We start from the raw sequence: 21,081 nt of genomic DNA, 5'->3' as shown, positions 1-21,081 counted from the left end.
CACCTTCCAAACTCGCCATCTCATAGAGTTATACTACACAGAGACAGGCCCTTCGGCCCAACGTGTCTGTGCCAGCCATCAAGCAACTATCTATTTTAATCCCATTTTCCAGCATTTGGCCCGTAGCCCTGTATGCTATGGTGTTTCAAGTGCTCATCTAAATACTTCTTAAATACTGTGAAGGTTCCTGTCTCTACCACCCCTCAGGCAGCAGATTCCAACCATCCTCTGGGAGAAAAAAATTTCCCTCAAATCCCCTCTAAACGCTTGCCCCTTAACTTAAACCTGTGCCCCCTGGTTATTGATACCTCCGTAATGGGGAAATGTTTCTTTCTATCTACCCTATCTATGCCCCTCATAATTTTGTATACCTCTATCAGGTCCCCTCTCAGCCTTCTCTGCTCTAAGGAAAACAACCCTGGCCTATCTAGTCTCTCTTCGTATCTGAAACGCTCCAGCCCAGGCAACATCCTGGTGAATCTCCTCTGCACCGTCTACCAACCACAAGTACAAGGGCAGCGGATACAGGGGAACAGCACCACCTGAAAGTTCCCCTCCAAGCCACTTGCCATACTAACTTGGAAATATATCACCGTTCCTTCAATGTCACAGGGTCAAAATCCTGGAACTCCCTCTCTAACAGCACTGTGGGTGTGTGCCTATACCACATGGATTGCAGTGGGTCAAGAAGGTGGCTCACCACCACCTTCTCAAGGGCACTTAGGGATGGGCATTAAATACTGGCCTAGCCAGCGACACCCATGAATGAATTTTTTAAAATCTGTGTAAAAGATGAGTTAGGCCACAGCTGGAGTGCTGTGTGCAGTCCTGGGAACTGCTCTATAGGAAAGATGTGAATGTACCAGGTCGGGTCCAGAGGAGATTTACAAGGATGTTGCCTGGACTGGAGAATGTTAGATATGAGGAAAGATTGAATAGGTTCCAGTTGTTTTCTTTGGAACAGAGGAAGCTGAGGGGTGACATAATTAGAGTGCATAACATTTAGACGGCTCTAGATAGAGAAGATAGGAAGGCTCTGGTCTCCTTAGGTGAGGGCTCCAAAACCAGGAACATAGGTTTAAGATAAGAACAGTGCCGCTTAGGAGGGAGTTCCAGAATTTTGGCCCAGCGATGGTGAAGGAATGGCGATATAGTTCCAAGCTAGGATGGTGAGTGATTGCTGCCCTTGTCCTTCTAGATGGTAGTGGTCATGGGTTTGGAAGGTGCTGCTGAAGGAGCCTTGGTGAGTTTCTGCAGTGCGTCTTGTAGATGGTACACACACTGCTGCCACTGTGCGTCAGTGGTGGAGGAAGTGAATGTTTGTGGATGGGGTGCCACTCAAGTGGGATGCTTTGCCTTGGATGCTATCAAGCTTCTTGAGTGTTTGTGGGAGCTGCACTCACCCAGGCAAGTGGAGAGTATTCCATCATATTCCTGACTTGTGCCTTGTAGATGGTGGGCAGGCTTTGGGGAGTCAGGAGGTGAGTTACTCGCCACAGGATTCCCAGCCTCTGACCTGCTCTTTTAGTCACCATATTTATATGGCTGGTCCAGTTCAGTTTCTGGTCAATGGTGACCCAAGTTCCAGCATTACCTCCCAGCTGTTCCATTCTATGCCTCAGCTCATAAAGGTAAGTTTCCCATATGCCTTCTTGGCCTCCTACCTAATGACCTACATGGCCAACCCTGACTCCACTTTCATTGGGTTTTGAAGTTGCTATTGACCAGACCTCTGGAGAGTGTGAAATGCATGCATTAGCTGCCCTCCTGGGCCTTTCAGGCAGTGCATTCCAGTTCACAGCAACACATTGCATTTAACAAAAAAAAAAACTCTCTGGTTCTTTAGTTGCTTTTCTTAAATCTGTCCTCTGGTTCCTGTCTGGAAACAGGTTCTCCCCCGACCCAACCGCCCGACCTTTCCAAATCTCATCATAACGTCGAGCCCATCTTTTAAATCTCTCCCTAGCCTTCCCTGCTTTTAAGGTGAGCGATCCCAGTTTCTCCATAGGGACAGGAGGAGGCCATTCTGCCCATTGAGGTTGTTCTGCTGCCATTCGGTACGAACATGACTGACCTGCAGCCTAGCTCCATATATCTATGGGGGAGACGGTGACGCTTTGCTTATGTCACTGGACTAGCAATCCCAGAGGCCCAGGCTAATGCCCTGGGGACAGGGGTTCGAATCCCGCCACAGCAGCTGGTGGAATTTAAATTCAATGAATAAGATCTGGAACTGAAAGCCAGTCTCAGTAATGGTGACCACGGCAACTATCATTGATTGTTGTAAAAACCCACCCGGTTCACTAATGTCCTTCAGGTAAGGAAATCTGCCGTCCTTACCTGGTCCGGCCTACACGTGACTCCAGACCCCCGAAATGGCCTAGCAAGCAACTCAGTCCAAGCGGCAATTAGGGATGGGCAGCAAATGCTGGCCTTGCCAGCGACACCCACACCCCATGAGGAATAAAATAAAGGACTCACTTTTGCCCCTTATCCCTTAATGCAAAAGGGTTACTGCAAATCGGCAATTCTTGAGATTTAAAATTAAAAATTAATCCATCGTTAATTGCCGCTTCCAAACTTCCCCCACCCTTTGTGTGTGGAAGTGTTTCCTAATCTCACTCCTGAAAGGTCTGGCTCTTACTTTTACACATTCCAACTAACGGAACTAGTTTCTCTCTCTCTCTCTGTCCCCCTTCATATCTCAAAAACTACAACCAAAGCATCCCTTTCCCTGCTAAATTCCAGGAATACACCCTTAGCTTGTGTCTTCTTTCCTTGTAGCTTAATCCTTGGAGTTGACGATTCACTCTGGTAAATCTACTCTCTCCTCATAAATTTCCTTCACCGCCACCCGCCCCCCCTCCACCCCCGAGATCATTTGAGCAAATCTCCTCTGAACGTTCTCCAAGGCCTTGTCATTCCTGAAGTGTGATGCCCAGAGTTTGACAGAGCGCTCCAGCTCTGATCAGACCAGTGCTTTATGAAGGCTGAGCAAAAGATTATCGTCCCAAACCAGTCAGAGAACAAGGGTCAAATCTTGGCGCAGTTTCACATGCCCAGTGAGCTGACATTTAATTAAACCTCCTCTTTTCTCTCTCTCTCTCTCTCTCTCTCTCTCTCTCACTCTCTCTCTCAGATTATGCGTTTGCACACAGGGACCCTGAGGAGGAAGCACTGAAAGCCATTAACAAGATGGATCTTGCTGACTTCAGGGGGAAGAAGATTAGCGCTCTGCCTTCCAAAGCGAGCACCATGCCACAATCTGCCAGCGGTGTGGTGGAAAGTTGTCAGCGGTGTGGAAGACCAAGCCACCAGGCCGCAGAATGCACTTGGGCACCAGGTGATTCCCTAGTTAGGTATGGCCAGCAAACGCCATGTTACCCTCGCTGTCCCCCGGACTATGGACGTGACAAGGCTGCCAAGCACTACGTCGATTATTATGAGCAGCTCTGCCCCAAAGCTCTGCCTCGCTCTCAGCCTGTACCCACCCACTGCATGCACGGGGGCAGCCGGTTCCAGCGGCAATTCACATCGATTCTCGCCAAAAGCAGCTCCCTGTACCACCGTGTCCGCCTCCCTCGAACTCCTGCCTCAAAGCTGGAAAACAGGAAACCCATAAAGAGGAAAATGCCGCAGGATAAACCTACCCCCGCCAAAAGGGCCAGATCCGGTTTGTTAAATACCCCCGCCCTGGGAATGAGTGCACGGTCCGGCTTGTTAAATACTCCCGCTCTGGGAATGGGTGCACAGTCCGGCCTGTTAAATACTCCCGCCCTGGGAATGGGTGCACAGTCTGGCCTGTTAAATACTCCTGTGCTGGGAATTAGTGCACGGTCCGGCTTGTTAAATACTCCCGCTCTGGGAATGGGTGCACAGTCTGGCCTGTTAAATACTCCCGCTCTGGGAATGGGTGCACAGTCTGGCCTGTTAAATACTCCCACTCTGGGAATGGGTGCACGATCTGGCTTGTTAAATACCCCCACTCTGGGAGAGAGTACCCAATCCGGCCTGTTAAACACCCCCGCCCTGGGAATGAGTGCACGGTCCTGCCTGTTAAATACCCCCGCTCTCAAGATGGGCGCACAGTCCAGCCTGTTAAATGCTCCTGCTCTGGGAATGGGTGCACAGTCTGGCCAGTTAAATACCCCTACTCTCAGAATGAGTGCCCGATCTGGCTTGTTTAATACCCCTGTTCTGGGAGAGAGTACCCAATCTGGCCTGTTAAATACCCCTGCTCTGGGCATGAGTGCAAAGTCCAGCCTGTTAAATACCCCCGCTCCGCGAATGAGTGCACAGTCCGGCCTGTTAAATAACCCTGCTCTGCGAATGAGTGCACAGTCCGGCCTGTTAAATACCCCTGCTCTGCGAATGAGTGCACAGTCCGGCCTGTTAAATACCCCTGCTCTGCGAATGAGTGCACAGTCTGGCCTGTTAAATACCCCTGCTCTGCGAATGAGTGCACAGTCCGGCCTGTTAAATACCCCCGCTCTGCAAATGAGTGCACAGTCCGGCCTGTTAAATACCCCCGCCATGCGAATGAGTGCACAGTCCGGCCTGTTTAATACCCCTGCTCTGGGAGAGAGTGCCCGATCCGGCATGTTTAATACCCCCGCTCTGCGAATGAGTGCACAGTCCGGCCTGTTAAATACCCCCGCTCCGGGAGAGAGTGCCCAATCCGGCTTGTTTAATACCCCCGCTCTGCGAATGAGCGCACACTCCGGCCTGTTAAATACCCCCACTCTTAGAGAGCGTGCTCGATCCGGCTTGTTAAAAACTCGCAGCCCGGGAACACGTGCCCATTCCAGCCCGTTGATATCACCCGCTCCGGGAACGAGTGCCCAATCAGGCTTGTTAAAAACACCCGCTCCGGGAACGAGTGCCCAATCAGGCTCGTTAAAAACACCCGCTCCGGGAACGAGTGCCCAATCAGGCTCGTTAAAAACACCCGCCCCGGGAACGAGTGCCCAATCAGGCGCGTTAAAAACACCCGCTCCGGGAACGAGTGCCCAATCAGGCGCGTTAAAAACACCCACTCCGGGAACGAGTGCCCAATCAGGCGCGTTAAAAACACCCGCTCCGGGAACGAGTGCCCAATCAGGTGCATTAAAAACACCCGCCCCGGGAACGAGTGCCCAATCAGGTGCGTTAAAAACACCTGCTCCGGGAACGAATGCCCAATCAGGTGCGTTAAAAACACCCGCTCCGGGAACGAGTGCCCAATCAGGCGCGTTAAAAACACCCAGCCCGGGAACGAGTGCCCAATCAGGCGTGTTAAAAACACCCAGCCCGGGAACGAGTGCCCAATCAGGCGTGTTAAAAACACCCAGCCCGGGAACGAATGCCCAATCAGGCGCATTAAAAACACCCGCCTCGGGAACGAGTGCCCAATCAGGCGCATTAAAAACACCCGTCCCAAGAATGAGTGCCCAATCAGGCCTGTTAAAAACACCCAACCTGAGAACGAGTGCACAGTCCGGCCTGTTAAATACCCCCGCTCTGGGAATGAATGCCCGAAACGGCCTGTTAAATACCCCCACCCTGAGAATGGGTGCCCAACCCGGCCTGCTAAATACCCCCACCCAGAGGGGAAGTCCCCAGCCTGGCCTGTTAAAAACACCCATCCCGGGAACGAATGTTCAGTTTGGTCTGAGACACACACCCCCTGTCTTGGCCACTGCTCGGCTGAAGGCGAACATTAAAACGCACTCGCCATATCCTGCCCCACGTCATTATGTCCCTCCAAATCAAGATGCCAGTTCCTGTCCCTCTATGGTGTAAAACTAACCCTCATTAGCGGTGCCCAACACTTCTTTCCGGAGTTACGTGTTGGAGTTTCTGCCGTCACTTTGTCACACCCAGATATGCTAACGTTGACATACGACACGAGGACTGACCCTGGTTAGAAATGTAGATTTGTTTTCAACCACCCTGTCCCCACTTCATTTCAGTAACATCCGCGCGCCTCTCTGTCTTATTTCCTCGCTCCTTTCTCTTGCTGTCTCTGTTTCGTGCAGCACGACACCCGTCGCTGTCAAGGCCCCTGTGCCACGAGCTTAACGGGGAAAGGCACTGCCACACGTGCCAAAAACCCCCGTGACGGCAAGCGCCACTCCTGTGCACACAGCTCCCCCGTCCGCACCTTCTCCAGTGGTCCCCCCCCCCCCAGTGAACTATTTTCCCTTCACCCCCCGCCGTTTCGTCGTGCAGTTTAGCTCGATCTCAAACTCTGGTCTGCCTTTTGAGCTTGCCCGCCTGACCCTTGGCTGTCGCAGCTAATTCTACCCACAACGAGATCAGATTTACACGGTGCCCTTAAAACACCAGACCAATGGCATCTCAATTATTCAACAAAAGCTTGGTGAAATTAATTAAACATTACAATGCTTACCTCTAAGGAAGGAGTATTCTTATACACTTAATTGCCAGCGACTATCAGCTTAACATAAAGTCCCCTTTTTTTGGATGCAGAAATAATAAGCCCAAATTTATATAAAAACAAAAGCGCTCATCGAATTAAATTAAATGCTATTGGCCGTGTCTACCAAGCTCGACTGTACAAAATTCCCATTGCTTTCCACTGGTTAGTTGGCCCCCCTGCATAATTTTGAGCTCGGAAGTTAACCGTCTGAAAGTTCGAGGAAGCCAAGAATGACGCGCTCGATTCCTCCCCGTCCGTTCCAGCGAACTCAAGCCCGGGCGCTGTGACTCCGCGGCGTCCACATCGAAAGCGCCGCGTGCGCTCGCTCGCAAGGATCTTGCCGTTGGCCAGAGGCCGCCCTGGCCCTTTCGAAATGAGCTGCAGTCGACGGCTACGACCGGAATCTGATCGGGCCCGTTCCAGCCTGCAATTGAACTCTGACTGACCCGAGTCTGGGTTTACTCAATGACGTTAGACTTTCGGGCTTTAGCTGATGTGTTGCCACTTTACCCATAGAACAGTTAATTCCGTATCACCTGGTATAATGCTCCTGTTCTTGTAAAATGGCATCAGATTCAATTTGTTTGAACCGTGTCTTTGAATGTTTGTTGGGGGAGGGGAGGGGTTGGGGGGGGTTGCGGCTGTGTGTATATATATTTTTAAAATTTATTAAATAATATTCCAACACGAGGCTGTCGCATTTTTTTAGATGTTGACCTACAACCCAAAGTTGACGCGTTTTGCAATCTGCAGGAGCCACTGGCCAGACAACTCGAACCAAATTGCACTTTCTGAGCCGAGATTAGCTTTAACGGCGCAAGGCCGGAAGATGCTGGGAAGTACTCGGCAGGGTCGGGCAGCACCGGTGGAGGGAGAAACGGGAGTCAGCGTTTTGGGTCCGTGATCTTTTATCAGAACTGAGGAAAGGTAGAAATGTAAAGCGATGGTCAGCAAATTGCAGAGTGGTTGTGGGGGGCGTGGGGAGAGGCTGGGATGAGGGTGGCAGAAGAATAAAGACTCATTTATATAGCGCGTTTCACAACCATCCAGACACCTTAAAGCGCTTTACATCCAGTGGAAGTATTTTGTAAAGTCTAATTGTTGCTGTAATGTAGGGACAGCAGCAGCCAATTTGCACTCGGCCAACTCCCACAAAAAGCAGTGCGATAATGACCAGATAACCTGCTGCCTTTTTGTCCTGTGAGGTTGATTGAGGGATAACTATTGACCAGGGCACTGGGGGAGGATTCCTCACCTCCTCTCCGAAATAGTGCCGCGCGATCTGGTACGTACGTCCATCTATCCAAGCAGGCAGACTGGACTTGGGTTTAACGTCTCACCTGAAAGGTGGCACCTCTGACAGCGGAGCACCCCTTCAGTACTGCCCTGGAACATAGGACTAGGAACAAGAGTAGGCCATTTAGCTCTCTGAGTCTGCTCCACCATTCAATAGGATCATGGCTAATCTGGTTGTGGCCTCAACTCCGCGTTGCTGTCTGCCCTCCCTAACCCTTGACTCCCCTGTCTATCAGGAATCTATCCAACTCAATGGCCCAGCCTCCACTGCTCTCTGGGGAGGACAATTTCACATACTAATGGCCCTCTTGAGAGAGGAAATTTCTCCTCATCTCTGCCTTAAATGGCAAATCTCTTATTCCGAAGCTGTTGTCTCCTGGTTCTAGTCTATCCCACAAGTGGGGACACCTTCCTGGTATCTACCCTCTCCAGCCCCCACGTACTTATTTTACACTCAAGTCCCGGGTTGGGACTCGAACCAGGAACCGTCTGACTCTGAGGCACGTGTGCTACCGACTGAGCTACGGCTGACATGCTCCCGTTGCTGTTGGCGGGATCTTGCTGTGCGTGAGCAGGCTGCAGGGTTTCCTGCATTACAACAGTGACATTTCAAAAGCGCTGTAAGTGTTTTGGTGTCATGAAAGGTGCTACAGAAATGCAGACCTTTTTTCTTTCCCCCTTCTCAGCTGCAGCGCAGCAGAAGTGACACCCCATGGGAATGTTCCCTCGCTGCTTGGTGCCACTTGGGTTAAAGCTATTATCTACCTGCAGGAGGCTGCCGCTGACTTGCCCAGTGCAATTCAAGCCCCCCATTCCCTTGACTAGCCTGCACAGATGAAGATTGGGTAAGGTCCCAAGACAAGTTGCACATGAGACTCACTATATCTTTTCTTAACCTCTCCACTTGATGTTCAACAGCATTACCATCGCTGAATCCCCCACTATTAAAATCCTGGCGTTGGCGGGGGGGGGTGTTGTGGTGGTGGTTACAGTTAACCAGAAACTTAATTGGACTAGCCGTATAAGTGCTGTGGCTACAAGAACAGGTCAGAAGCTGAGAATTCTGCAACGCGTAACCCATTTCCTGATTCCCTGGTCTGAGAAAATGTCTTTTTTGGATCATTTCCCCAGCAGTGAACATGCTAAACACTGGCCTCAAGGGACCAGCTGGGTTTGAGAAGCTGATGGACACAATAGTGATATAAGCTGCTTCCTCTGATACACAGTAGCCTTACAATTCGAGCCAGGCTGTTCAGGGGTGACGGAAGGAAACACTTCTTCACACAATGGGGATGGGATCCTGGAACTCTGTCCCCTTTTCCTGTGTGGCAGGCTCAAGGGGCAGAAGAGCCCCATACAATTTATTGGTGAATCCAGAATCATAGAGCACTAAGGGAGGCCGTTTGGTTTATCTAGCCTCTCTGAAAGAGTGATCCAATGGGACCCACTGCCCCCCCTTTTCTTTCCCACATAGTCCTGAAGATTTCTCCTTTTCAAGTATTTATCCAATTCCCCTTTTGAAAATCACTATTGAATTCCATGACCCTTTACTCTGTGTCTAACCCCGTGCTGTACCTGCCCTGGGAGTGTTTGATGGGGACAGTGTAGAGGGAGCTTTACTCTGTATCTAACCCCGTGCTGCACCTGTCCTGGGAGTGTTTGATGGGGACGGTGTAGAGGGAGCTTTACTCTGTGTCTAATCCCGTGCTGTACCTGTCCTGGGAGTGTTTGATGGGGACAGTGTAGAGGGAGCTTTACTCTGTATCTAACCCCGTGCTGTACCTGTCCTGGGAGTGTTTGATGGGGACGGTGTAGAGGGACATTTACTCTGTGTCTAACCCCGTGCTGTACCTGCCCTGGGAGTGTTTGATGGGGACAGTGTAGAGGGAGCTTTACTCTGTATCTAACCCCGTGCTGTACCTGTCCTGGGAGTGTTTGATGGGGACAAGTGTAGAGGGAGCTTTACTCTGTATCTAACCCCGTGCTGTACCTGCCCTGGGAGTGTTTGATGGGGACAGTGCAGACAGAGCTTTACTCTGTATCTGACCCCGTGCTGTACCTGTCCTGGGAGTGTTTGATGGGGACAGTGTAGAGGGGGCTTTACTCTGTATCTGACCCCGTGCTGTACCTGCCCTGGGAGTGTTTGATGGGGACACAAAGTGGAAAATGGCCCATTCTGAATACGGAAATACACAAAAAGATTAGCCAGCAGAAAGCAGAGACAAAAAACACAGGGTAGCAAAACTCATTTTATTCAAACTGCACATTTGAAATATTATTTAAAAAAGATCTATTTGTAAATAAGTGATTATAGCAGTAGTGTGATAAAATAATATGGTATATAACTTAAAATGACTACAAAACTAGAAAAACAGGGATTCAGATTAATTTGTCTCAAATATATATTAAAAACTCCTGTCTTTCAACATGCTATTCAACATCTAACCAAGTGTTGTTTGAGAAAATGATCATCTCGTTTTCATTGTCAGCAAATAACATTGCAGACTGCAGGAGCAAAACAAGACAAAATCCTGGATCAGATAACTGGGGTATGGGTCCCCCACACACTGACTCTCACTGGGGTACGGGTCCCACACACACTGACTCTCACTGGGGTACGGGTCCCACACACACTGACTCTCACTGGGGTACGGGTCCCACACACACTGACTCTCACTGGGGTACGGGTCCCACACACACTGACTCTCACTGGGGTACGGGTCCCACACACACTGACTCTCACTGGGGTACGGGTCCCACACACACTGACTCTCACTGGGGTACGGGTCCCACACACACTGACTCTCACTGGGGTACGGGTCCCACACACACTGACTCTCACTGGGGTACGGGTCCCACACACACTGACTCTCACTGGGGTACGGGTCCCACACACACTGACTCTCACTGGGGTACGGGTCCCACACACACTGACTCTCACTGGGGTACGGGTCCCACACACACTGACTCTCACTGGGGTATGGGTCCCACACACACTGACTCTCACTGGGGTACGGGTCCCACACACACTGACTCTCACTGGGGTATGGCTCCCACACACACTGACTCTCGCTGGGCTATGGGTTCCACATATCCTGAATCTCACTGGGGTACGGGTCCCACACACACTGACTCTCACTGGGTTACGGGTCCCACACACACTGACTCTCACTGGGTTACGGGTCCCACACACACTGATTCACACTGGGTTACGGGTCCCACACACACTGACTCTCACTGGGTTACGGGTCCCACACACACTAATTCACACTGGGTTACAGGTCCCACACACACTGACTCACACTGGGTTATGGGTCCCACACACACTGACTCTCACTGGGTTACGGGTCCCACACACACTGATTCACACTGGGGTACGGGTCCCACACACACTGACTCTCACTGGGGTACGGGTCCCACACACACTGATTCACACTGGGGTACGGGTCCCACACACACTGACTCTCACTGGGTTACGGGTCCCACATACACTGATTCACACTGGGGTACGGGTCCCACATACACTGATTCACACTGGGGTACGGGTCCCACACACACTGACTCTCACTGGGGTACGGGTCCCCCACACACTGACTCTCACTGGGTTACGGGTCCCACATACACTGATTCACACTGGGGTACGGGTCCCACACACACTGACTCTCACTGGGTTACGGGTCCCACACACACTGATTCACACTGGGGTACGGGTCCCACATACACTGATTCACACTGGGGTACGGGTCCCACACACACTGACTCTCACTGGGTTACGGGTCCCACACACACTGACTCTCACTGGGGTACGGGTCCCACACACACTGAATCTCACTGGAGTACGGGTCCCACACACACTGACTCTCACTGGGGTACGGGTTCCACACACACTGACTCTCACTGGGTTACGGGTCCCACACACACTGACTCTCACTGGGGTACGGGTCCCACACACACTGACTCTCACTGGGGTACGGGTCCCACACACACTGAATCTCACTGGAGTACGGGTCCCACACACACTGACTCTCACTGGGGTACGATTCCCACACACACTGACTCTCACTGGGGTATGGTGTATGATTCCCAGTGCAGGAAAGTTCACTTTTTTGGCAAAACCATGGATACGAAAAAAAACGACGACGTAGGAGAGCACAAGAATAGAAAAACAATCTTTGGTTAAAAGTTCCCGAGCAGAAGATTGTGCAAAGCAGGAGGCCCGAAGCAGCTTGTTGCTTCTCAGTCAAAATGCAGAGTGCACATGGTATATAAAACCACGTCCGACTAGAAACATGCAATAAATCATGGGGATAAGGTCCGAAAGTGTCCAGATCCCTCTCCAGAACCTTTCGCCCACTTTCCCCCCTCGCTCCTCCCAGATTCACAATCCCTCCCTCTCACTTCTTCCCCCCCCCCCCTTCTTTCCCCACTCACTGATGCGATTCTGCACAGCCTGGGGCGTGATGGTGAGGCCCCACTCACTACACCCCTGCCCTAGATGGATGGCAGTGTAGTGGTAATGTCACTGAACTAGTAACCCAGAGGTCCAGGCTTATGTCATGGGTGCAAAACCCACCCATGGTGGCGGGTGGAAATTAAATTCAATTAATAAATCTGGAGTTGAAAGCTAGTCTCAGTAATGGTGACCATGACAACGATCATCGATTGTTGTAAAAACCCATCTGGTTCACCGAAGTCCTTTAGGGAAGGAAATCTGCCATCCTTACCCGGTCTGGCCTACGTGTGACTCCAGAGTCACCAACTGCTCAAGGGGAATTTGGGGATGGGGAATACGTCCTTGACCTCGCCAATGATACCCAAATCCCGGGAATTAATATTCTTTTCGACAAAAAATTAAACAGGAGGCTGTAAACAAAGCGGAATGGGGATTATGTTCTATATCGTAATGTGGAAGGAATCTTGAAGCCATTGGTCGCGGGAGTTCTGAGTCTGGGGGACTTTCAGGGTGTTGCGCACCGCGTCATCCTTGGAGCGATCCTGACCGGCCTGGTCCGCCTCGTACTCTTCCTCATCGTCATAGTAAGCGCTCTCCGCAGCGAAGGAGTGCATGGACGAGGTCATGTCCTGGTACAGGCCCTTGTACTCCTGAATGGACTCGTACAGCGACCACAGCTGGCAGAGAAGGGACATGTCCAGCTGCCGCAGGCCCACCTGAGGAGCAGGAGAGATAAGGAGGGGAGGGGTGTCAGTTAAACATGTGGTACCCTGGTGCCATCCTGAGCTACAAAGCCCTCTGGGGTAACCCGGCTTCCATTGCAGCCCTGTACTTCTTGAGCTAGTCTCAGTGCCTAGGCCAATGATATGGTCTACAGCCAGTGTTTGAATCTTTAGGGAGGGAGAATCGGTCAACTTGATCGCTGTCCAGAGACCCCAGGGTTAGGGGGGAATCAGCCAGGGTTCCTGCTGATCTCTGTCCAGAGACCCCAGGGTTAGGGGAAAAGGGGGGAATTAGCCAGGGCTCCTGCCCCTGATCACTGTCCAGAGACCCTAGGGTTAGGGGAAGAGGGGGGAATCAGCCAGGGTTCCTGCCCCTGATCACTGTCCAGAGACCCTAGGGTTAGAGAGAGGGGAGAATCAGCCAGGGTTCCTGCCCCTGATCACTGTCCAGAGACCCCAGGGTTAGGGGAAAAGGGGAGAATCAGCCTGGGTTCCTGCCCCTGATCACTGTCCAGAGACCCTAGGGTTAGAGAGAGAGGGGAGAATCAGCCAGGGTTCCTGCCCCTGATCACTGTCCAGAGACCCCAGGGTTAGGGGAAAAGGGGAGAATCAGCCTGGGTTCCTGCCCCTGATCACTGTCTGGAGACCCCAGGGTTAGGGGAAAAGGGGAGAATCAGCCAGGGTTCCTGCTGATCACTATCTGGAGACCCCAGGGTTAGGGAGAAGGGCAGGTGCTGGGCTGGGCAGAATCAGTCTGGATTCCTGCTCGGTCAAACCCCCACCCATTTAAAAGCACAGATTAAACTCAGAACAGGACAACGCGATGTTCACACCACCGCCGCCGCCCCCCCACCCCGCCCCAGTCGAATAGTTCACAGCCTGGACCCGCTTGCAAAGAGTGAGTAAGGGTGGTAAGGGGTAGCAACCCGGGATCGCGGCTCGGTCCCTATAGCGGCACGGGAACAGGAGGAGGGCTGTTCAGCCCCTCGAGGCAGTTCCTGTACTGAGAGGAGGAGGGGGAGAGGGCTGCCCTGGGTAAGGAATAAAAGAACCCTGCAGCCTGCTCAGTTTTGCTCAGAGGAAGAGGAGGGAGTGGAATGGGGGCATTGTTCAGAGTAACAATGCCTGCTGCAGCTGGCTGTTAAAAGTTATTCAAAATGTCCCCGTGAAACGGATACCAGCACAGCCTGAGTAAACAGGAACAGCTGTGGCTGGAGGCCCTCTTGTCTGCCGGGCTCCAAACTCCACACTCCCTACTTCCACCACAAGCTGCTGAATCCCAAAGAGACAAACAAGGAGCTCGTTCAGGCGCAGCACCAGTCAGAAAGTGGGAGGTCAAATCGCACACAAGGCCGGGACTGGCACAGGCTCTTCAAGAGTACTCACTGTGCTTATCTTGGTTCCAGGCCTAAGGCTGGTCTCACACATTCGTGTATAGATTTGTTTGTGCATTATTGCGATCTGGTCGCCCCCCCTACCCCAGTGAGAGTCAGTGTGTGTGGGACCCGTACCCCAGTGGGAGTCAGTGTGTGTGTGGGACCTGTGCCCCAGTGAGAGTCAGTGTGTGTGGGACCCGTACCCCAGTGAGAGTCAGTGTGTGTGGGACCCGTACCCCAGTGAGAGTCAGTGTGTGTGTGGGACCCGTACCCCAGTGAGAGTCAGTGTGTGTGCCTCCCGTACACCAGTGAGAGTCAGTGTGTGAGGGACCCGTACCCCAGTGAGAGTCAGTGTGTGTGGGACCCGTACCCCAGTGAGAGTCAGTGTGTGTGGGACCCGTACCCCAGTGAGAATCAGCGTGTGTGGGACCCGTACCCCAGTGAGAGTCAGTGTGTGAGGGACCCGTACCCCAGTGAGAGTCAGTGTGTGTGGGACCCGTACCCCAGTGAGAGTCAGTGTGTGTGGGACCCATGCCCCAGTGAGAGTCAGTGTGTGTGGGACCCGTACCCCAGTGAGAGTCAGTGTGTGTGGGACCCGTACCCCAGTGAGAGTCAGTGTGTGTGGGACCTGTACCCCAGTGAGAGTCAGTGTGTGTGGGACCCGTACCCCAGTGAGAATCAGCGTGTGTGGGACCCGTACCCCAGTGAGAGTCAGTGTGTTTGTGAACCTCTCAGCCAACTTCACTTAAAAACAGGGTTGCTGGCCTGTGGGAACATGTGTACATGATGCCTACTGTACCAACAGAAAACTGATCACCAGATCCAAGCTGGCACTCCCAGTGCATTAGTGAGGGAGTGCTTCCTTGTCGTAGGACCCTACTTAAAGGTCTGTCCTCTCAGCTTGGTTTACAAGGTCCCATGGCCACTAAGCTGAAAAAGAGCCGTGAGGCAGTTCTCCCCGATGTCCTGGCGCCAACATGTCCCCTTCAACCAACATCACCAAAAATAGACAAATAAGTCATTATCCCATTGCTGTTCGCGGGAGCTTGCTGTGCGATCATTGGCTGCCGCTTTTCCTACATCACTGCGCTTCAAAAGCACGTCATTGGCTGGAAAGCGCTTTGGGGCGTCCTGAGGTGGTGATAGGCGCTATAGAAATGCAACTCTTTCCCACAGTGACAAAAGTAATTTGTGGTCTGCGAGGGTCTCTGGGCTGTTGCCAGATCGCTATCCAAATAGGTTTCTTTCCGCAAGAAGTGGTAAAACGATGAGACCGAGGGGGTTGCCTTGGTTTTCCACCCTGGACATGGGAATGTATGAACCAGGAGCAGCAGTAGGCCATTTGGCCCCTCGAGCCTGCTCCACCATTCAATAAGATCGTGGCTGATATGGTTGTGACCTCAACTCCACTTTCCTGTCTGCTCCCCATGACCCTTGACTCCCTTGTCGGATCAAAAATCTCCCTAAATCACCCTTGAATATATTCAATGACCCAGCCTCCACTGCTCTCTGGGGAAGAGAATTCCCACAGACTAACTACCCTCTGAGAGAAAAAAATCCTCCTCGTCTCTGTCTTAAACAGTAGACCTCTTATTCTTAAACTGTGTCCCCTGGTTCTGGTCTCCCCCACAAGGGGAAACATCCTTTCAGCCTACACCCTGTCAAGTCCTCTCAGGATTTTATATGTTGCAATAAGATCTAAACTCCAACAGGTATAGGCCCAACCTCTCCAACCTGTCCTCAAAAGATAGGCCCCTCATCCCAGGAACGAGTGAGTGAACCTTCTCTGAACTGCTTCTAACGCAGATAAGGAGATCAAAACTGTACACAGTACTCCAGATGTGGTCTCACCAGGGCCCTGTACAGCTACAGTAAAACTTCCCTACTTGTATATTCTTGCAATAAGAGACAACATTCCACTTGCCTTCCTAATCGCTCGTTGTGCCTGCATGCTAACTTTTTGTGATCCGTGTGCCAGGACGCCCACTCTCTACCACTGAGGTGTGCAATCTCTCTCTCTGTTTAAATAGTATACTACTTTTCAATTCTTCTGGCCAAAGTGGACAAGTTCACATTTTCCCACGTTTTGTTCCGGGATTGGACGCATCATGCCAAGCATGCAAGGGACCGGGGCACCCACGCGACGTAATGGATGTATCATGCCAAGCATGCAAGGGACCGGGCACCCAGGCGACGTAAGCACTAATCACTCCCAAGCTCGCTAAGAATGGAAAGCTCGCTGCCAATCTAGCCCAGACTTGTCACTGGATGCAATCTGTTAATAAACTCGTCACCCTGTGCCTCCAGGGCACAGCCTTGCCCATCTGCACCTTGTTGTTCCCCGGAGTCAGGTAGAAAGGCAAAAATATTGGTCATTCAAAAACGTAGGGGAGTCTGGAATTAATTTGGGGTTTCCCATTTAAGACGGAGATGCGGAGAATTTCTTTCTCTCAGAGGATCATTAGTCTGTGGGAATTCTCTTCCCCCCAGACAGCAGGAGGCTGGGTCATTGAATGTATTCAAGGCTGAGTTAGATTGATTTTTGATCGGCACGGGAGTCAAAGGTTATTGGGGGGGCGGGGAGGACAGGCAGGAAAGTGGCATTGAGGCCACAATCAGGTCAGCCATGTTATTGAATGGCGGTGTAGACTCGGGGGGTGGGGGGGCTGAATGGCCTACTCCTGCTCCGAATTCCCGTCCTCTTGTCCTTGCCCTCTCCCCACACCATTCATTTCCAACTGTACCGAGCTGGCAGTGGTGGAGGTCACCTTGTTTCTGGGTTACAACTTTAAAGAGAGCCCGGAGTGATCTTTGCTGGGAATCTGAGAGGAATCTCCCCAGACTTTTAAGCCCTCCCACCTCCCCCCCCACCCAAGAATTGGTCTGTATTTTCTTTCAATCTGGTTTCTCAACAGAGGCGGGTAGTGGGGAGTCAATATATTATGACGCACCAGGACATTGTGGTAGGGACAGGCTGGAGTGTAAGGACGTTATGAGGGGTCTGGATGGAGCGGATAGGAAGGTCCATTAGCCAGGGTGGGGATATAGATTTAGGGCAAAATGTAGTAGGTTTAGAGAGGATCTGAAGGGAACTGTTTTCATCCAGAGGGTGGTGGGGGATCTGGGACTCACTGCCTGAAAGGGTGATAGAGGCAGGAACCCTCTTCACATTTAAAAAACACTTGGAGAGGCACTTGAGGGGCAGTCATCTACAAGGCTATGGACCAAGAGCCGGAGAACGGGATTAGGCTGGCTGTCAGCCAGCGAGGACATGATGGACCGAATTGCCTCCTTTTGTGCTGTAAATTTCCATGATTCTAACGCAAGGGGCCAGAGCTCTTCCGTCTGTTAGTTTGTCACTGTCCCTGATGGGGTACGAAAGTTACAGTGGACTCTTCTATTTAGGACCAGTCAATTAAAGTGCAGTGGGTCCCTTCTCCTCCTCCCTGGATGTTAACGTCGCAATCGTGTTACAGCAACACAACATGCTCGAGTTGTAAGTGAGAGCGGCCGCTATTAAGTGGGGGAGAGGTTAAGGCATTATTCTGAAGTATATATAAGAACCGGTTTTCACTGGGGGTTGGGGGTAAAAAAGGGAGTCTGTGCCTGCGGGTTACGTGAATAATCCTACGTTTAGGAAAGACTGGCTCCAGATTCCTGCTTTTGCTCGGTGGGCGGGCGGCGAGTTATCACACTGGAGGGCAGCCTCAATGTGCGCACAGCAAGACTACGCAAGCAGCAGCAAGGTAACCGGCCGGCTCACCTGGTTTGGCACTAAATATGGGCCCGCGACAGCCGAACATTGAACACCCAGCTTTGCTCCACAGGGGCTGTGGGATCTTTTAATGGGCACCTTGGGGTAGGGGGTTGGGCTGAGGCGCAATTTGTCGTCTCCGCCGAGGGATGGCACCGCTGGCGGCGCAGCACTCCCTGGGTACTGGCGACCAGGAGCGCCCGTCTGGGTTACCCGCTCGAGTGCCTAGAGGCAGGGTTCGAGCTTCTGGCTCGGACGAGAGACAGAGAGAGGGAGATACCAACGGTGGTGGAGGTAGTCTAGCGCCAGCGCGCGTGGGTGCGGTGGCCACTTCGTACGGCCTGGCACGACGGACGGAGGCGTCGTGGGCACGGGAGAGCGCCGCCGACCTTACCATCTCCTTCCGCAGCACCGCCAGGGCCGCGTCGAGATTCGCCGGCTTGTTCCTCAGGAGCTTCTCGGTGGCGAGGCGCGGGCGGCTCAGCTCGTCCTGGATCATGGTCTTCTTGGCGTAGACCCTCTCCACGTCCCGCCACGAGCCCCCGCTGGAGTTGAGGATCCCGCTCAGGCCCTTGGGCAAGGGGGGCAGGCCCTCGATGCCAGATGCCAGGCTGCCGGGGACTTCACCCTGCAACCCGTTCATCTCTTGCCCCACCCCTGCCTGGCTTTCATGCGGCAGGCTTAGCGAGGGGGGTGTGTGGGGTGGGGGTGAGGATCAGGCTGTAGCTCAGTTGTCTCCTCTTGCCTGATGTCTCAAGGCGGCCGTTCTTCCTGAGCTGTATCGAGACCCCGCTTCTCTCCAAACGGTGCTGCCAATCGATATCAGGACATGGAACTGGCTCCCAATGGAAGGGAAACACGTCTGAACTTTATCAGCAGCTCCTAGTTTTCATTTCCCTCCCTCCACTCTCTGCTGAATAGAATGCGTTTCCTCCAAGGTCTGGTCTTCCTTGGGCTCTTTCCCACCCCCCCCACTCCTCTCTCTCTATCTTGCACAGAGAAGATCCCCCCTCTCTCTCTCTCTCTCTTGCACAGAGAAGAAACCCCCTCTCCTCTCTCTTGCACAGAGAAGATCCCCCCTCTCTCTCTCTCTATCTTGCACAGAGAAGATCCCCCCTCTCTCTCTCTCTTTCTTGCACAGAGAAGATCCCCCCTCTCCTCTCTCTCTTGCACAGAGAAGATACCCCCTTCTCCTCTCTCTCTTGCACAGAGAAGATCCCCCCCTCTCCTCTCTCTCTTGCACAGAGATCCCCCCTCTCCTCTCTCTCTATCTTGCACAGAGAAGATCCCCCCCTCTCCTCTCTCTCTTGCAGAGAGAAGATCCCCCCTCTCCTCTCTCTTGCACAGAGAAGATCCCCCCTCTCCTCTCTCTCTTGCAGAGAGAAGATCCCCCCTCTCCTCTCTCTCTTGCACAGAGAAGATACCCCCTCTCTCTCTCTTGCACAGAGAAGATACCCCCTTCTCCTCTCTCTCTCTTGCACAGAGAAGATCCCCCCTCTCCTCTCTCTCTTGCAGAGAGAAGATCCCCCCTCTCCTCTCTCTCTTGCAGAGAGAAGATCCCCCCTCTCCTCTCTCTCTTGCACAGAGAAGATCCCCCCTCTCTCTCTCTTGCACAGAGAAGATACCCCCTTCTCCTCTCTCTCTCTTGCACAGAGAAGATCCCCCCTCTCCTCTCTCTCTCTCTTGCACAGAGAAGATCCCCCCTCTCCTCTCTCTCTTGCACAGAGAAGATACCCCCTCTCTCTCTCTTGCACAGAGAAGATACCCCCTTCTCCTCTCTCTCTCTTGCACAGAGAAGATCCCCCCTCTCCTCTCTCTCTTGCAGAGAGAAGATCCCCCCTCTCCTCTCTCTCTTGCAGAGAGAAGATCCCCCCTCTCTCTCTCTTGCACAGAGAAGATACCCCCTTCTCCTCTCTCTCTCTTGCACAGAGAAGATCCCCCCTCTCCTCTCTCTCTCTCTTGCACAGAGAAGATCCCCCCTTCTCTCTCTCTCTTGCACAGAGAAGATCCCCCCTTCTCTCTCTCTCTTGCACAGAGAAGATCCCCCCTTCTCTCTCTCTCTTGCACAGAGAAGATCCCCCCCTCTCTCTCTCTCTTGCACAGAGAAGATCCCCCCCTCTCTCTCTCTCTTGCACAGAGAAGATCTCCACCCCCCTCCCCGCAACTCTGCTCCCTCTCCGGCTCCTGTTTTAAAGGGACTGCCTTTGCAAACCTTCCCTTTGTTTACCAGCCGCCAACGCCCTGGGACTGACCAAAGACTCACGTCAGGACGTGAGCACACGCCGCTTCCTCCAAACTTTTCCCTTAGCCTCCCACCCCCAGCCACCCACCCAGTGCAGAGAAGAAACCCCCTCCAGCGATTTCACAGGGAAGGCAGATGATGTGGAGCATCGCAAGACAATTTTAAGGGGAATCTCCTCCCTGGTAACTTTTTTTTATATTGTGCAGGATCAAAATCTCTCTCTTCTTTTAAAAAAAACAACTTCCCGCCAGGAAAAAGGTGTTTTCCCAGCCGCTTATGCAAGTTTGGCGGCGCAGGTAACGTCAATTGGCGCACAGCAAGCTCCCACAAGCAGCAATGGGATGGATAAGTTAGGTGGTCTCTGTTTGGAAGTGTTGCTGGGTTGAGGGGTGAATGTTGGCCAGGACAGTACCAGGGAGGAACCCCACCCCCTTGAAAAGTGCCACAGGGCATCTTTTACATCCCACAGAGATGGCAGATGTTGGAGGTCTTGGATTAATACCACATTCAAACCCTTCATCTCCAGGGTGTGCAATTGGTCCACCCCCGGAACCTCTCCTTCCCTCCCGAGGTCTCTCTCCGGCTCACGTCCTTCCCTGGTGCACCCTTCCTGGGGGGGGATCCACTCCCCCATCCTGCTTGGAGGTCAAACCCCCTCCATCGTAGCCTGTGCTCCTGCTTGGAGGTCAACCCCACCCACCCCACCACCACCTCAAAGCCATGTATGTGTCCCTCCCTGGCGTCCTCACATTCTCCAAGAAATCAGCCAGGTCAGAGCAGAAAATGCAAATATTTTATTAACACACAAACAAAAACA

The 21,081-nt window shown here is 52.4% G+C and overlaps 2 protein-coding genes across 2 annotated transcripts in view; both read right to left on the bottom strand.

The window, feature by feature from the left end:
* Positions 1–21,081, bottom strand: part of LOC144670193 (putative RNA-binding protein EIF1AD) — a 333,511-nt gene that overhangs the window by 143,924 nt on the left and 168,506 nt on the right. The window lies entirely within an intron of this gene.
* fam89b (family with sequence similarity 89 member B) lies at positions 11,636–19,007 on the bottom strand. The gene is made up of 2 exons (XM_078532971.1): positions 18,417–19,007; positions 11,636–12,886 (listed from the first exon to the last, which is right to left on the bottom strand). Exons 1-2 carry the CDS (start codon positions 18,663–18,665, stop codon positions 12,611–12,613), a joined length of 525 nt encoding a protein of 174 aa, XP_078389097.1. The 5' UTR covers positions 18,666–19,007; the 3' UTR covers positions 11,636–12,610.

The sequence above is a fragment of the Cetorhinus maximus genome, chromosome 31 (assembly GCF_964194155.1).
Source record: "Cetorhinus maximus chromosome 31, sCetMax3.hap1.1, whole genome shotgun sequence".
Taxonomy (NCBI): domain Eukaryota; kingdom Metazoa; phylum Chordata; class Chondrichthyes; order Lamniformes; family Cetorhinidae; genus Cetorhinus; species Cetorhinus maximus.
Note: the sequence above shows the minus strand (reverse complement) of the source record. Positions and strands in the feature narration are given on the sequence as shown.

Coding starts and splice junctions, on each gene's coding strand:
- fam89b (XM_078532971.1), bottom strand. CDS start 18,665: ATGAACGGGTTGCAGGGTGAAGTCCCCGGCAGCCTGGCATCTGGCATC. Junction 12,887..18,416: donor CGGTGCTGCGGAAGGAGATG/GTAAGGTCGGCG, acceptor CCTGCTCCTCAG/GTGGGCCTGCGGCAGCTGGA.